Source organism: Neurospora tetrasperma (assembly GCF_000213175.1).
Source record: "Neurospora tetrasperma FGSC 2508 unplaced genomic scaffold NEUTE1scaffold_81, whole genome shotgun sequence".
NCBI lineage: Eukaryota > Fungi > Ascomycota > Sordariomycetes > Sordariales > Sordariaceae > Neurospora > Neurospora tetrasperma.
In genome coordinates, this window is record NW_009799179.1 from 2,975,637 (window position 1) to 2,991,983 (window position 16,347).

The 16,347-nt window shown below is 46.9% G+C and overlaps 5 protein-coding genes across 5 annotated transcripts; 2 read left to right on the top strand and 3 right to left on the bottom strand.

Moving 5' to 3' along the window:
• Positions 1-505: 505 nt before the first annotated feature.
• NEUTE1DRAFT_141989 (uncharacterized protein) lies at positions 506-796 on the top strand (the record flags this gene model as incomplete). The annotated part of the gene is made up of 2 exons (XM_009857420.1): positions 506-527; positions 627-796. The coding sequence occupies 2 exons, from the start codon at positions 506-508 to the stop codon at positions 794-796; spliced, it is 192 nt and encodes a 63-aa protein (XP_009855722.1).
• An 874-nt stretch (positions 797-1,670) lies between these two features.
• Positions 1,671-5,215, bottom strand: NEUTE1DRAFT_89996 (uncharacterized protein; the record flags this gene model as incomplete). The annotated part of the gene is made up of 4 exons (XM_009857421.1): positions 1,671-1,779; positions 1,848-1,987; positions 4,377-4,645; positions 4,740-5,215. The coding sequence occupies 4 exons, from the start codon at positions 4,987-4,989 to the stop codon at positions 1,671-1,673; spliced, it is 768 nt and encodes a 255-aa protein (XP_009855723.1).
• Positions 5,216-9,089: 3,874 nt separating this feature from the next.
• NEUTE1DRAFT_114091 (uncharacterized protein) lies at positions 9,090-10,076 on the top strand (the record flags this gene model as incomplete). Its single annotated transcript, XM_009857422.1, has 1 exon — positions 9,090-10,076. One exon carries the CDS (start codon positions 9,090-9,092, stop codon positions 10,074-10,076), a length of 987 nt encoding a protein of 328 aa, XP_009855724.1.
• A 1,305-nt stretch (positions 10,077-11,381) lies between these two features.
• NEUTE1DRAFT_53326 (uncharacterized protein) lies at positions 11,382-12,221 on the bottom strand (the record flags this gene model as incomplete). Its single annotated transcript, XM_009857423.1, has 1 exon — positions 11,382-12,221. The coding sequence occupies one exon, from the start codon at positions 12,219-12,221 to the stop codon at positions 11,382-11,384; it is 840 nt and encodes a 279-aa protein (XP_009855725.1).
• A 1,569-nt stretch (positions 12,222-13,790) lies between these two features.
• On the bottom strand, positions 13,791-15,071 carry NEUTE1DRAFT_89997 (uncharacterized protein; the record flags this gene model as incomplete). The annotated part of the gene is made up of 1 exon (XM_009857424.1): positions 13,791-15,071. The coding sequence occupies one exon, from the start codon at positions 15,069-15,071 to the stop codon at positions 13,791-13,793; it is 1,281 nt and encodes a 426-aa protein (XP_009855726.1).
• Positions 15,072-16,347: the final 1,276 nt, after the last annotated feature.

Sequence of the window (16,347 nt, forward strand, 5' to 3'; positions counted from 1 at the left end):
ATTCATCGGCAATTGCCGTGGCGTCTTCATACCTCTACTAAAGACATCCAGCTCTGCCTAGCTGCAGCTTACCATTCATCATATACACCGCTTGATTGAGATAAAAAGGTTAAAGGTAATCGAACCTGCATCTAGGCCGGTGCAAAACACCTTTCTCGCACTGAATCGCCTGCACCTTCTCCTCGGCCAATCGGAGCTTTTCTTTCGACGACATCCACAACGTTCGCGGGTGATACGGAGATCACTGCGATGCGTGGGTCGAAAGCGAGCTGGCGAGTAAGCTGAATTTGCCAAGCTGTGCTGCAGGAGGAGACTTAAACACAAGATGTTTGCTGATCCGCAATGGCATGATATCATGGATATGGTTCTAGAGTTGAAGAATGGTGGCAGCTTCCACAACTGAACAGCGAGATATTGGTGCGCTCTCCATTCATGGCTGATTCTCAGGTGCACCTTCGCCGAGGTGACAAATTTGTCAAGAAATAGCAACTGTGGAAGTGACAAGATGGAAAGCATGACCGTGGTTTGTAGGTCGATCAGACCTTTCTCATTGCCTCTAGTTTACATCTTTGCGTGATCCGCCCTTTCTGTTCAAAGGTCTGTTTCGCAATCCTGCATCGATCTAGACCTTGAGGAACTCCTTGCCACCGAGATCACCTTCAAGCCAGCTTTTGGTAGCCCAGTTATCCCCGAAAAGCCGATCCCCCATGCAAGCGAACCACCTCAGAAACAGACTTTAAGTCTGTTCCGCAAGAAGACCATCCTGGAGACGCCCAAAATCAGAACACCCCAGTAATCTCACGACTTCGAGGCTTCCCCAATTTTGTCTGACGTCGCGAAGTCCTCCATGTTCCTCGCACCGTTTTCCTTCAGGGGCACCGCTGCAACCCGGACCAAGGCCAGATCTGTCGCTATATAAAAACTCAGCTTAGTCGATAGGCAACGCCGTGATAACGACCAGAGACCTTTGGATACGTCTCTGTTGCACGGCCAAGTGCGCGTAGCTGTTGTTGTGCAGGTGTGTGTACCCAACTTGTCTGGAGGTATGCAATCTTGCCGAGGCTCAGGCAGTCCTGCAGCTTTGCTTTGAGTTCGTCAATCTCCTGGTTTGTCTCGGTCGTGGCCGTTGGCATATTTAATACCGGTATTTGCATATTGACCACGACATGAGGGCTTTGGTTCTGGAACCAAATTCGTATGTTTGATGTCCAAGGTGAGAAACGCCCGGGAAAGTTAACTCGGGAGATCTGAGCTTACCTATATAGGAATACTGAGCATAGGTAGGTTGGCAATGCTCTTTACTGTTTCTCGTTGTTAATTTTGTTTTCTTCTATCGTTTTCCTCCGACCTTGTGGTATCAGCCTAGATGCCCACCTTTTGTTGCTTTGCTTTGCTTTGCTTTGCTTTGCTTTGCTTTGCTTTGCTTTGCTTTGCTTTGCTTTGCTTTGCTTTGCTTTGCTTTGCTTTGCTTTGCTTTGCTTTGCTTTGCTTTGCTTTGCTTTGCTTTGCTCGAGTACCCTTCATCCCATTCCCATCGTCAAACACTCAGCAGTGCGAACCGATCTGATCTTGGAATGGGAACCAAAACAAAGCACAAAAACGTTATTGAACTGTATCTCGGCAACTCATGGTCTTTTCAGATTCCCCAGTAGTTCCTATGTTACCCTCGCCTAGGTAGTCCGTTCCACCAATTTCCTAGTCAAGATCTTGATTTCCACCTCCAACATCTTGTTCCCGTTCTTGAGCTCATCGATATACTCCAGTCTTCGAGCGCTTTCTCTATTTGAGCAGCCTGAATAGCCGTGTAGTGAGAAGAGCTTATCGACGCTTCCGCACTCTCCACGTACTCGGCGAGGCCCTTGTGCTTCTTCAGCTCGGCGACCTTATCTTCAAGATCCTTGATTCTGTCCTGCTTCCTCTTCACGTCCTTCTCAAGGTCCATCTTCGCCCCCAAAAGCACCTCGAATTTGTCAAACTGCTCCTCCCGCTCATCGAGCAGAGTTGGGAATTAGTACAGTACTAATTAGTAGTACTAGAGTACTAGACTTTAGTACTAGTACTAGTACTAGACTCTAGTATACTAAAAATACTAATTTTTGAAAATTGATATTTTATAATATTTAAAGCTGTGTATAAATTATATAAAAATCAATAAGTAAAAAAATGCTATAACCACTCAGTAGGGATTTTTCTTTATTTAAATAATAGATTCTTTAATTAGAGTTGGTAAAGAAGTAGAATAATTAAATGAGGAAAAGTATATTCAATATTCTAATTGTAGGTATAAAATCTACTATTTTTATTATTATATACTATATTTAGAATATTTATAAAATCTTCTATTTTAAACAATGCTAAAATACTAATTAGTACTACTCTAGTAGTCTTAGTACTAGAGTAGTACTAGAGTAGTACTAGAGTAGTACTAGAGTAGTACTAATTAGTATTTTTAATTGTACTAATTAGCATTTTTAGTAGTATAAGTATAAATTTACCTTAAGAAATACTAGAATAGTAATATAAATACTAAAGTAAATCTATTAACTATACTAATATTTAATAAGGTTTTATATAGTATTATTATTAAATATTAATTATAATTTATATATATGTTGAATAATAAAAGAAAATAACATTATAGTTGTAATATTATTAAATATTATAAAACGAAGAAGGCAAATAGTAATAATAATAATAATAATAATAATAATAATAATAATAATAATAATAATAATAATAATAATAATAATAATAATAATAATAATAATAATAATAATAATAATAATAATAATAATAATAATAATAATAATAATAATAATAATAATAATAATAATAATAATAATAATAATAGTAGTAGTAGTAATATAATACCTTTATTCTTCTTATACCCCCTAATAACTAATACCCTTTAAACCTCTACGTTTTTAAAGTTCCAAATCTACTATTTTACCCTCCCTAAATTCTTTTCGGTCCTTTTTTCAATACGAAAATAGAATTGTACGTTTTTACGAACCCCTAGTTGTCAGTTGACTATATAATATAAACGTGCCTACCCTCCATTCCTCAAATCCTAGTTTCCTATTTTAACTAAGATTTTTATATCTTCTAATTCAATATATTACTTTTAATAAAAATAATAGTATTTATATATATATATATATATATATATATATATATTTAGTTATCTATTTACTAATTATTTATTATTATTATTATAGGATAATAAGATTTTCTGGATCTATGATAATTCCCGTTGCAATTAGCGATTTCTTAATAAGTATACTTTATAGTACTACTAGCGCTAGCAGTAGGATTTAAAGAAGGAGGGTAAGGTTTATAAGGCTTGCTTTAAAGGAATATAAGTCTTATATTAATAAATAATAATAAGAATCCTAATTATTATTATTATATAAGTATTGAGGATTTTTTATCTATTTGCTTTTTATTTTCTTATATTATTATATAATATAGTAGATTGGATATATGTATATATATTGTTATAGGGCTTGCTGCCCGTAGCTAGAGTAACTAATAGTCTTGCTAGTCTAAGTCCCAGCCGGCAGGTAACCGATACGATTAATTAGGTCCCTTGCCGCAGCGGCACGTTCGTAGCCCGTACGTACGTACGTCCCTTAAAAAGGATAGCTAGCTATACCCGCCTAGAGGGCGCTCTTTTCCCCTTTTTTCTTCTTTATAGAACCTTATTAATTGATTAAAGCTAGCATCTGTATCAACTGTACTGCACTCCTTATATATATATATACGTATATGTTATTTTTATATATATAATAATAAAAAGTATTAGAATTAAATATTATATTTATATATATACTATTATATAGAAGTGTTATATAGTTCTATATAATAATTATTATTATTAATATATAAAAAGTAATTATATAGCTATAAAGAGGTATTATATATTAGCATTTACTATATATAATAGTATAATTCTGAATAAGTATTAGAAATACTAGTCTAATATCCCTAGTACTAGATTAGTATTTCTAGTACTAGATTAGTATTTCTCGTACTAGACTAGTATTTCTAGTACTAGACTAGTATTTCTAGTACTAATTCTAGTATTTTTAGTATTAGATTAGTATTTCTAGTACTAATTCGTACTAATTAGTATTTTATTTTTCTTAATAACTTTTTAGTTTTTTACTATTTTGAAAAACCGTTGTTAGTACTCAGAAGAGCTCGTTTTCTAGTATATTTTCTTTACTAAAACTATTTTTTGAAAATACTAAAAATACTTTAGTAGTACTAGATACTGGAGTACTAATTAGTATTAGTACTGGGTCTAGTACTAGTACTAGAGGTCTAGTACTAGTACTGGTCAAATACTAGACTAGAGTAGTACTAATCCCAACTCTGACATCGAGCAAAGCCTGATTGAGGCGCTTGACCTCCGCGTTCTCCTCCTTGAGGCGCTCGTTCTCGGCCGACAGCTCTTTGATCTGGCTGCTGTAGTCCGCGCAGGCGCCCTTGTAGAAGGCTTCATAGACGGCTCTATGCTCGCTCTGGAGCTTCTTCCTCTCCGCAGCATGCGCCTCCTTAAGCTCAGCGATCTTGGCTCTGAACTTGGCGACGAGCTTTGTGCCCTGTTGCAGGGTGAGGCCAACCTCAGGCTTGTCGTAGACTAGAGGAGTAAAAGAGGATCATATTAGTACGGTACTCGAGAAAAGCTTCTTGTCTTTCATATCAACTTCAGGCTGAAAACTAGAGGTACTTACTGTAACGGGTCCACATCAACTCATCGGCAACGAGCGCCTTGAACGCATCGACTTGGTCGCGCGAGATGTGGTAAAAGGCGCCGTACTCCTCAAAAAGCTTGGTGGCGTACGAGCCCTCAACTTTGGTTTTGAACTCGTTCTCGAGCTCTTCTGTGGTGAGGTTGGGGTGCTTCTTGGTGATTTCTGCGAACAGGTAGCTGTGGTGCGAGTAGTACACAGGCACGGTGGTGTCGTCTTGATTGCCAGACATCTTGAAGTTGAGGCCTTGAGGTAAGTGCGAGAGGGGAGCTCTTGCAAAGTGAGGGCGACAAGAATGAGGTTGAGGTAAGTGCAAGGAGGATGGAGGCTCTTGCAGAGTGTGTGTGCAAGAAAGAGAAGATAGAGGTAGAGATACCTGCCCGTACAACGATGATCTTGCTGTCGTAGCTTCCTGACTAGGTGACTGAAGTTGGAGGTTGCAAGTTATTGTAAGCTGTTGCAAGATTTGAAAAAGCCGAAGAAGGAGAAGGTAGAAAAGGCAGCGCGGGGTACTGGTGAGTAGTTGTGGGAGTCGTCTGAAGTCAGGTCATAATTTCAAACGCACAAGGCAGAATAGGCGAACGCGGGGTACAATACGTCTACTGTTGAGTAATCGTGCAGGTACAGAGGTCGTCCTATGTCTGGTTTCAGCTGTCTACGACTGGCAGTGGGTGCTGAAAGACCAGACGATGATTTACAAACAGCATATTCCATGGAAGGAGGGGGCAGGTCATACACTATGGTCAGCCGGGATTACGTACACCTTATGGGAGATATTGGCGGTCTTAGCCACCACCTCCACGCTGTAGGACTTCCAGACTTTTTTTCGGGAGTGTAGGGGCCATCAGGGCGGGTACGGAACTCAGATATTATTCTTGAATAAGGCATGTCCATCCTCAGATAAGTTTCTCTTAATAACTTGATTGTAGCATACGAAACAGGTGTAGCCAGTGTTCAGTTCTCCGTTCAAGCATCGCTTACCCTTGAGGAGACTGGAGCTTGCCACTCGACGGTTGGATGAAGAAAACGTAAGCCATAGCGGTTCCCGGTTTTGCAGGTATATAGGTACCTCGACTACCTGTAGAAGAAGGAACTTACTGTGCGGATATCTTCGCGGCGTTCGATGGCAAATAAGGACGGTTATTGTCCGTTTAACCACGAATTGGCAAAAGGATTAAAGGAAGGATGAAAGTTCTTGCCTGGCAGCAGCCAATGTACCTCTACAGAGGTAGACCATCCGCAGCGACTGCAGATAGCCAGACTTTAATCGTCGGAGACCACTATTTTGGTAGAGTGGGTATTGTGAGGTGACGAGAGCATAGGAGGAACTCCAGTCTCACTCCAAGTCGTGAGTCTAATCTGATGTGTGCGTGGGATCGCGGTATTTCCTCTTGACTATAGGTTCCACCTACATGTCGTGTAGCGTAGAGGTAGGCTTTCCGACAGCTTCCATGTACCACTTATCTCTTCCACGTCGTCTCAAAGATTTCTGTTCCTTCCATCCGATCCCAAGAGAACTTTGGTATTGTTCCCGCTCCTTAATACAGTGAATAGGTAAGAGTTGTTGAATCGGTCAGGATCAAGATTGGATATTCCAGTAATTTGCAAGAACCATTCCGTTTTGCTTTTTCCTATCCTTTGCTTATCTCCAACTTGCGATCAAGGAAGCTAGAGATCAACTTACAGCCTTGCCTAGGTAGGTACCTACCTACCTAATCATCATACACCACTACCTCCAACGATCTGCCTTGTAAGTTCATTACCTTACTTTTATCATTGTGGAATAATCATCAGCCACTCCATGCTGTATATGTCAGATAGCCGAGTTTGACACAGTAACAACCCCCCTGACGCTGTTGCTGTTAAGGGGGCATCCTTGAACCGACACAGTGATGTCTCCGGAAAGCAGAGCCGCGCGGCATTAGTTACCAGGGGTATCCGTGTCCATGATTTCTACCTGCAGATAGGCTGCAGGTACTAGCACACCAAGCTCCTTTGGCAACTATCCGTGCCATCCTGAGTAGAGGTATGGAAGTTATACGAACGAGTTGACCCAGAATGCCTGTTCATGGTCTCAACTTACGGTCTAAGCCCCTGTGTGCTTTGCATCCTATGGAAGCTGATAGTGTCAGGAAGGGAAATGCTGTGAAAGCAAAGATCATACCTCTATATAAAAATGCTTAAATTGGATGGCTGAAAATATTTTGGCGGCGGTTGTTGTTGTTGTGTTTGATGGGTAGAATGAGGAAGTAGGAGCAAGTCTCAGGTGGTTGACGACGGAGATGGAATTCTTTTTCAAGCAAAACTGAGGTCACATTGAGCACAAAAGCTCAGTATATGACAAAGGCAGCTCGTTGGATTCGGGAGTTTGTTGCCTCACCGGCTCACCCACTCGCTCAGTTTCTCGCTCAGGCCCGCGAAGTGGATCATCTTCACTGCATGATACGAGGGGATGTAGAAGGCTCTTAAGTTAGAAGTTATTTGGGCATGGGTTAGGTGAAGGGATGAACCTCCGGTCTAGCTTGAGCTTGAGCCCCGGCGCGCTTCAAACCGTCTTTTGCTCCGATTGGACGTCATCGAATGGACCGAGCTCTGTACAACTTTCGGGTTTTACTCCGGATAGCGAGTTTGGGTTGGGGTTTGTATGTAAATGTTTGACGATGGGAAAGGCCAGCAGCCTTATTGGGATCATCATTCGGTATAGCCAGTGTCGTGAACTCATGATAGCGCCAAATGCGTGCCTTCCGTCTTGTCGAATCGGTATTCATTCGATTTTCAGTCCGCTTTATTTCAACGTCAAACTGGTCGTCTCGACTCATTTATGCGATGAAACACTTTTGTCCAGACTGTGTCCTGTTACTCCAATAACCCTGTATTCGAGAGCCGGTTCTAGAACTCCAAGACACTCAGGGTCAGCTGCATGGGAGTGTCAGACCCAAAGGTGATCATTGTGAGTCTAGTCCATAGAACGGCGTGACCCTGAAAATCGACCTCCCCGGTAGAACGAGACATGTCTTGGTATCACGCAGGGTAACAACCCCCCAAGCAGTGCAAGCTATAGCAGCCTTTCGGGATACACGAAGCCGAAATTGTGCGACCGATGCCAGGACCCGATGGAATGGGTGAAGAAGCAGTGAAATGTGCTTACAGCCAAGATGCCCTCAACAGGTCTTGGCTAGCTGAGGAATGTCATAGACGGAGCAAAAGGACGTTCGAGAACAAGGGCGCTGTAGTTGTCCGCCCACAGGGTCTGATGACGTTGTCCACGTGGTACTCTTTGCAGCAAAGATCTTCCCCGTGACGGAGTGGACAACCGACGATCAGTACGGACTGGGGATCCCGAATGCTGGATTGTGGAGAAGTGATGTAAGGATACAGATCGGTCCAGACTCCAGGCGACCGGATTGATCCGACGATCTCGAGAACCCTGAGGTTATGTCAACAATCTCGTGGACTGTCATTCTGTCTTCGATGCGTACTGAATCTCAGGGTTCAATTGTCAGGATGATCGACGAGAGAGCACCAGCGCAAGGGTGCTACCCTGACGATCACCAGAATCCATGACGATAGTTGTCCAGAGCAAGAGTGAGAGAAACGTGCTTCGAGTTTCCTGTCGGAGCTGTTGTTCTGACGTGTGCCTTAGAAACGAAACATAAAGGTCGAGTTGTATCATACTGGCACGTTCGACAATGTTGAAGACACAACCACAACCAACGCCGGGGCACATGGGATTCACAAAGAATCCCATGCTTTATTGAACCTAAAACTCTGTGCAATCCATCAGCCCTTTGATCCATAGTCATTTGCTATAGTGGTTAGTTGTTACAACCGTTCTCCTCCGAAGAACAGCCCCTTACAATCACAAGACAATTCGAAGTTGCTGACGTTCCGCTCGTAGGTGGAATACTCCTTCGCTGAGAACAGCGGTGAATTTCTCCTGCTTGAACGGAGGTGTCTGTTTGCTTCAAGCCCCAGCAGGCCGTTCACCCTAGGGGTCGGGACCTTGGTCCTCAGCGTTACTCGGTTCGAGTCAGCCTCCGGACCTTCGGTCCCGCAACTTTGCGCAACCTCACCAAGCCCGGCATCTGATATTGAGAAAGGACTCGACAGCGCAACCAAAACTCTCCGGCAATAAGTAGCTCGACGGCCTATATAAGCTTCACCATCTTGATCTTTGAAGTCCTCTCCACTCCTACCATTTCCCGCGACCTGGAACAAGAACCGTTAGCCTGTGTTTGAACAGCTTCCCCAATCTCGGCACGGACACTCACATACCGAGCACCCCTTGTATGAGCCTGCTATAAAGGAAAAGAACAACCACTACCCTAAACCATGCAGCTCACTACTCTCTGTTCCGCCATTGCGGCCCTGGCCATAGCCCCCCTAACATCTTTGGCCTCCCCAGCTGAGACCCTGGGTAACAGGGACTTCCCCGACCCAGCAATCATTCTTGACCCTCGCACTGACGAGTGGTACGCTTTCGCAACCAGCAGCAACGGCAAGAACGTACAGGCTGCTTACAGCCCCAATCCTCATGACGGCCCTTGGACATATGTCGAGCACGACCTCCTCCCCACCCCGGGCAAGTGGGTCAACCCCGACCAACCCGACATTTGGGCGCCTGATGTGCACTACTTTGAGGCAAGCGATTGTTTTGTCATGTATTACTCGGGTCTTTTGGCGGACTCCCCTTACCACTGCATTGGTATTGCCACTGCCGAGAACATCACCGGCCCGTATGAAGCCTTTGATGAGCCATTTGCCTGCCCGGATTCCGAGGGTGGCGCTATCGACGCAAGCGGCTACCTTGATCCTATCGATGGCTCTTTCTTCGTTGTGTACAAGGTGGATGGTAGCGCCAAGGGCCCCGGTGGTCCTTGCGGCAACGGTGACCCCCCCGGCGAGCCGACTCCCATCCGCCTTCAGCGTGTCGATGAAAGCGACGGCATCACTCCCATCGGCCATTACACCGAGATCCTTGACCGCGATCCGGAGCTTGATGGCCCGCTTATTGAGGCACCCAACCTCATCCGCACCTTCAACGGCACATTTGTGTTGTTCTACTCCTCCCATTGTTACAACACTCCGGAATATGACATCAAGTACGCCACGGCGGACAAGATCGAGGGACCATACCACCGCCGTGGAGAACTGATGGGCTCGAACACCAATTCCTATGGCTTTGATGGTCCAGGAGGAGCAAGTAGTGTCTTCGGCGGTGGAATCTTGGTATTTCACGCCAACTGCGATGCCGGTCGTTGCATGTATGTAACAGAATTCGAAGTCGAGGAGGAAGGCATCGTGACGCTACTGGATTGATCTGTTTTCAAGGTTTATCAGCACATGAAATGAGAAGAAATGAGTGATGTGGAGTTATTGGGTACAGCGTTGGCTTTTGGCATGCATAAGGTACCACAGGAGCACAGGCGTTTCTTTGGTTGTCTCTTGTTTTTCTTTTGGTTTTGTTTTAGCGATAGGCGTATGGCATTCGTTCAATGGAACACAGTAAACACTGCACAAAGCTCTGTCTTTACATCAAATGATACTGCGATCACAATGATATGGTGTAGTACTGGGCCAAGTGTAGGTGGTCTTTGAACAATTAATCGAAATTGGTGTGGGATGTGGAAGCAAACGAGGGAAGACAAAACGGCGGGAAAGATTCCAGACGCGGACAAGATGCACCTGCCTTCTGTAAGAAACTGCAGTGACGATGCGCTAAACTACAGTAACTATGGTGGCTCGCTCTTTCGACATCGACATGCGGGGAAGCCAGGAGGAACAACAACGACATAACGAGCCTTTGCACGCGGTCTTGCCATTTACTCATAAAAGATGACAAGTCGCAGTATCAACACTTTGGAAATGAACTAAACATCCTTTTACGATTCTCCAATAGATTCCAGGTTGTATTGAACTTTCGACTGACAAAGACAAGCGCCCACTTGTATGGTTCGGACATGGCGCTGAACTCTCCTTTTATTAAGGAACGACCATGGTCGCCCCGAGCGGACTTGCTCAAGTACTGACCATTGAATCCATCGGGAAAGGCGAGAAGAAAACTGGAAGTGACGGTTCATGCTGGATCTCCATGGCGACGGGCAGAGGTAATCCTCTTTCCGCGATCGAACAGAACAAAGATGTTATTGTGGTAGCGATGTCCTTGAGGAGTGATCGCGGAGAAGTTGGAGTTCTGAATTTATTTCGGGTTGTTGATGGTAGCGAAAGGATAGCACCAGTTGTCGATGGCAGCGAAAGGATAGCACCAAAGATTTGACATTGGTTAAGGAGAAGTCATGGTACCTCTATATTGTATGAATGGTGAAGGGAAGATCTCCCCCTTGCTTGTTCCAAAGGCATACATTGCCTACACACTCTTCTAGTATCGTTGTATCTTCACTTGATCTCCATAACTTCAACTGGGGGTAATTAATAGATGAGTACGTGCCACCTCTTTCCGCCGCTGATTTTGGGTTTGTGTCGTTGCGACTACCTTAGGATATCCATCCAAGCAAAAACCGCTGGACCGAATAGGGTTCATTCTTGCCAATTCAACAACAGCCGGAATGATGAACAACAAGATTTGATGCAGTTAATCCATCCACCCCCTTACGATCTTTGCCCCTAAAACAAGTTGAAACACTTATTAATCCCCTCCCAATCCGGATGCTCCTCCTTTCCCTTAACCAGCTCACTTGCCCAAGACCCCCTAGGGGCCTTCTGCGATTCCTTCAAAGCCTGTCGCACGATAGCATCCCCAAGCTGCTTCTTGATCTCCAACCTTGGCAGCTGCCACTTGATCAAATTCGCCGAAGTAGCTCCTCCCGGCAGACTATCAGCCGGCGGTACGGGACAAAACCCAAAGTCCGCCCGTTTGGCAAATCGCAGAGCGCGCGCGGCGCCGCTCAACCGCTCCGCAATAGTCGGATTCGTATGTAAAGCGATAGCCAGCCAAGCCTCGCGGACCGCCAGGGCCGGGATGTTATGCGAGTGTAGCAAATGGGCGGCTACGTCCGCCCCGATGAGCTCGAACTGCTCGGCGATGGCATCGTACTCGGGAGCCAGCCCTATGGCGTGGAGAATACAGACGACGAATAAGATGTGCGGCGGAGTACTGGTCGCGCATTCTCCGTAGACAGGGCTGATGCGTACTATACCAGGGGAGTTGAGCAGCAAGGAAGGGTCGGCCGGGTCGGTCCAAGGGGTGATCCGCATGGAGGCTTGGGCGTACATGTAGACGCGAAAACTATGGTAGAGGATTGTGGCGGGAAGATGGGTGCGGGCAAGGACGAGGGCATCGGTGCAGACGGGGTGGGTTGGCATCAGGGCGCGAAGGGCGGCGGTGATAGTGCCTTGGTCGGATACTGAAGGCGACGATACAGACCCAGAATCAGAACCGGGATCGGTGCCAACCGCGCCGGTTGAGGAGATGGAGGAGGAGTTGCTGGACGTCCGACTGCCCATGGCGCGATGGCGGCTACCGTGGTAGACACTGCTTGCTTGATCGGGATCACGAGAGGAGAAACCTTATGGTTTTTGAAATACTAGAGAATGGGGTTCGAAGCTAAGGAGTCCACTGGTTAAATACCTAGGTTTTGACTTGCCAGACCTTCTGGAACTTGTGAGTGGTTGCTGTAGCTGCAATGCAAGCAATGGAACTGTCGGTGTCGATGCGGGTCAACTGGATAAATGTCATTGCGAGCACCGACGCTGCGAAACCAGATGGCTCGACCCGTTGCTGTCATGCTACCCTTCACTTTCTCGGATCTTTCGTATACAGGATATCACAGGATGTCAGTATCTGAATACTTTATGCTTAGACTCCTGGTATCGATGCTGTTCTTCCGCAGTGTACGCCTACGAAGCACAACCGTCCGAGACACTCAAACTTGATATTCCAAGATATCATTTGAGGTGATACCCGTCCTGGCGTTCCAAGTCTGTCGTTTTCACTCAATCCTCTGGTAAGCCTTCTACCATCTAAGTCGGCAACAAGCAGAAGTATCGATGGTAGAGTTTAAGTACTCACTCAGTCTCCATTCTGTGGGCTCGCAAAGGCCAAAAAGTAAACATATGTTCTGATATGGATATGAAGCCCGAAATACGAAGAGAAGGTGATCGATAGGTTGTAAGGCGGGTGAAATAGCTTTTTTGGAGACCTGAGAGGACGTTTTGAGGATGTGTATCATGTTAGAGGAAGGTACTCTTGGAAGAATGGGAGGAAGGAAGGAACATGTGAATGGGCGGAAGACAATGGAGTGGCTGCCTTAGAAGTGTCTTAAACTTCAAAAGGGAAGCAGTTTGGGGAAAGAGCAACTGGTCGTGGGATAAGCCGGGCCAAACGGCCATGCAACATACCATCAGGGCAAGAGCGCTAGAAAGCTTTTTAAGGAGCTCGAAGCCTCTCTTCAGGTTGCCTGGCACTTTATTCTTCTCGGGGTACCTAGCAGTTCTTTGATGGCATAAACCCGAACACGTCGTTCCAGATACAGGCAGTAACTTGTCTTTGGTCGATGGCAAGGCATTCTAAGGGTAGGCTTGCAACATGAAATTCAAGACGTATCGAGATAGGTAGCATTTGGACTACCAAGCTAGATACCTATTGTTACACTGTACGTGATGGCTGATAACCTGACTGAGTATTGTTGTCTAATAATAATACACAATCAAACCTATGCAGATAATATGCTACTTGCAAGAGCCAGAGATACTCCAACAGATATGGTCCTTTTTTGAATCACCTCCAATTCCAGCCAGATGATGATGAGCCCCGCAATGATGCCTGAAAGGTAATGATGCAACACCAGAAAGCCATTTACAAAGCCATCTTTCAACCAGCCGCCCTGTCGAACATACTGAGCCCCCATAAGGGCCTCTGTCTCCAAGTAAGTTCAAAACCCTTGTCCCGTCAATACTGGTACACAACCTTCCCAAAGTAGGGTAATACACTTTGATCCCCAGGAAGACATTGCCGGCTTCCGGACTTTGATTGGCACTCTGTTGCCGTAACTCCAACACATACTCCCTTCCACTCTACAAGTCCCCCATATGAGCCTGCCTGACCAAACTGTTGATCTCCTTCGGCTGGAACTCAGGCTCATACCTACCCGCATGGCTCAAATCATCAGGTGGCATCAGCACCGGGTAATCCGGACCTGCCTGTCCTTGCTCCGTTGCCTCCGCATCATCGGTAGCAGTAGCAGTAGTAACAACCCCCCTCATACTCTTCGCAAACTCTTCATAAGCCCTCTTCGCCTCCTTCCGATCTTCCTCCCTGAACCTCTCAACAATGCCCTCCACCACACTCTCCACCTCCTCCCTTCCCGCCATCCACCACTCCAACAGCTTTGCCTGGGCTTTGACCAGCCTCGTAGCAACCTCGTTCCCCACCGCCTTCTCCTCCTTGCACTCCGTACAAACCATGGGCACCGCTCTCTCAGTCTTTACCTTTTCCCTGGCATCCCTCTGCATCTCCATCAAGAACCGCATCCGCTCCACCTCAAAATGTCCTGACCTCAAAGCACGGAACCAAGCACCCAGAAATCCCATCCGGTTCCAGGCCGCATCGGACATCTCCGGGGTTGCCAAGGCACAGAGCAGGGGGGTCTCCATTCGCCGCCAGAGCTCGTTGTCGTCCTCTTCGGCGCGGCCTTCGTCTTCAGCGAAGGACTCGATAAACTCGCGGATGCTCATTCCCAAAGCGACCTGCTTGAACGAGAGCACATTCTTTTGCTCTTCGGGGTTATCAGAGCCGGCGACGAAGGAACCGGGTGCCATGCGGGTGAAGGTGGTGGAGAGAACGTGTTTGCAGAAAGTTGCGGGGCTGAGGGATAATCCGTTGGAAGAGTGGGAAGGGGAGGTGGAAAAGTTGCTGCTGCTGCTGGCGCCGCCGCCGCCGCTTTCGCGGATGTGGTCGCGGATGGAGGTCAAGCGGCGGGTGGATACTTGGGTTTGGAGAGTGCTGGTTTGGAGGAGGAGGTCGCTGTCGGGGCCGTAGATCTCGTTCCAGGTCAGGGCGTGGTCGAGGGCGACATGTTGGTGATGGGATTCGGTGACGGAAGGGGGAATGTCAAGGTGAAGCTCGATCGAGGTGAGGAGCTCGGCTTGGGACTGTTGTACGCGCAGCGAGGATTCGATGTGCGACAGATACTGATCGGCGCGACCTTGGAGATCGAGGAAGGCGGCTATGAGCTGGCTTTTGCTGAGTGAGAGGAGGTCGGCGCGCGTGTAATGTGGCTCGCGAGGGACTTCATCCACGGAAGAGTCAAAGTCGTGCGACAACAGCAGATGCTGTGTCTCGGGTGGTAAAGGCATCCTTGCGTGCTTACGGCGCGATGAAGGTCGCCTACGTCAGTCTGGGAGTCCTGCGCGGGGTAGTGATGATACCAGGCAAATGCTTAACGAGGAGAGCAAGTAGTCGGCTGAGGAAAGATGAGAGAAATGGGATGCACTATCATGTTGGTTTGCTTGTTGGCTTGTCAGCTTGTTGGCACGTTGGTTGGTGGGAACGGGCAAACATACCACCTAGCGTAGCTTCAAGGGAGATGGTTACTGCCTACTTTGTTGGAGCATTCACATTGCACCCTGCTTCCAGGTTGCACCAACTGGACAAGACGAGGTGAATGGGAAGTGCAAGGTCCGCGAAGAGCTACAGAACCCGCGGCGCTGAGACGGCGCAGAGCCTCCCGGTACCGTGGAAACGGTCTCCAGATATCCCAGGCACAAACACAAACACGTGGCAGTGTCAGTCGTAGAGTGGAAGGAACAGGCACCACTCACCAGACAGCCGCCGCGCCGACCACGGGTTCATCTCAAGAACCCACCCTCTTTGGCCACCTTTGACAAACAATCCTGGAAAGCTCGCGTGGCATACCATAATGAAAACCAACGCACAGCTTGATCCTCAGACTGATCTCCCCCTTCTCTATCTGCAACGGGTCCTCCCAATCTCCTATCACAGCAAACCCATGCTTGGCTCCTGGATACACCACAGCCTCACGCGCATTCGGTATAATCGGCCTATCCGCCCCCTCGGCCTCCTTCACTGACGCTCTGTTCTTGACTTTTAGAATGCTCATCACCCTCTTCATCTTCTCCTGTCCCATGAACGAATCGTTCTCCCCGTTCGCCAAGCAGAGCGGCAGCTGCACCTCATGGATATGCCTCGGCAACTTGAGTATCGACGGACGGGCAGTGAGGGCGCAGTCAATCAGCGGGACCTTTTTTGCATCCCACAGAGACACCCAGAATTCGCGGGGTTTTGAGTAATGGTAAGGCCGACAGAATAAAGCCCACCCCAGCAAAACCCAGCAACGCCGACTTTGGGAGGTTCACCATTCGCCGTCGGTGTCTTTCGCACAGCAGCCAGGAAGGATCGCACACGCGGCCAACTAACGGAAAGGACGGGTGCAGTAAAGCCAGAAGAGACAAAAGGGGACGGCCTTGATAATATTCTAGGACCGACTCAAGATACGGAAGATCCAGAGAGAGTTGGGATCGGGTTTGGATTCGAATGAGGCCATGAGCGAGAGGGGGATAACTTTGCCGTCCATGAAGTCAGGAACACGAATGAATTGGCGAGGGCGCGTGT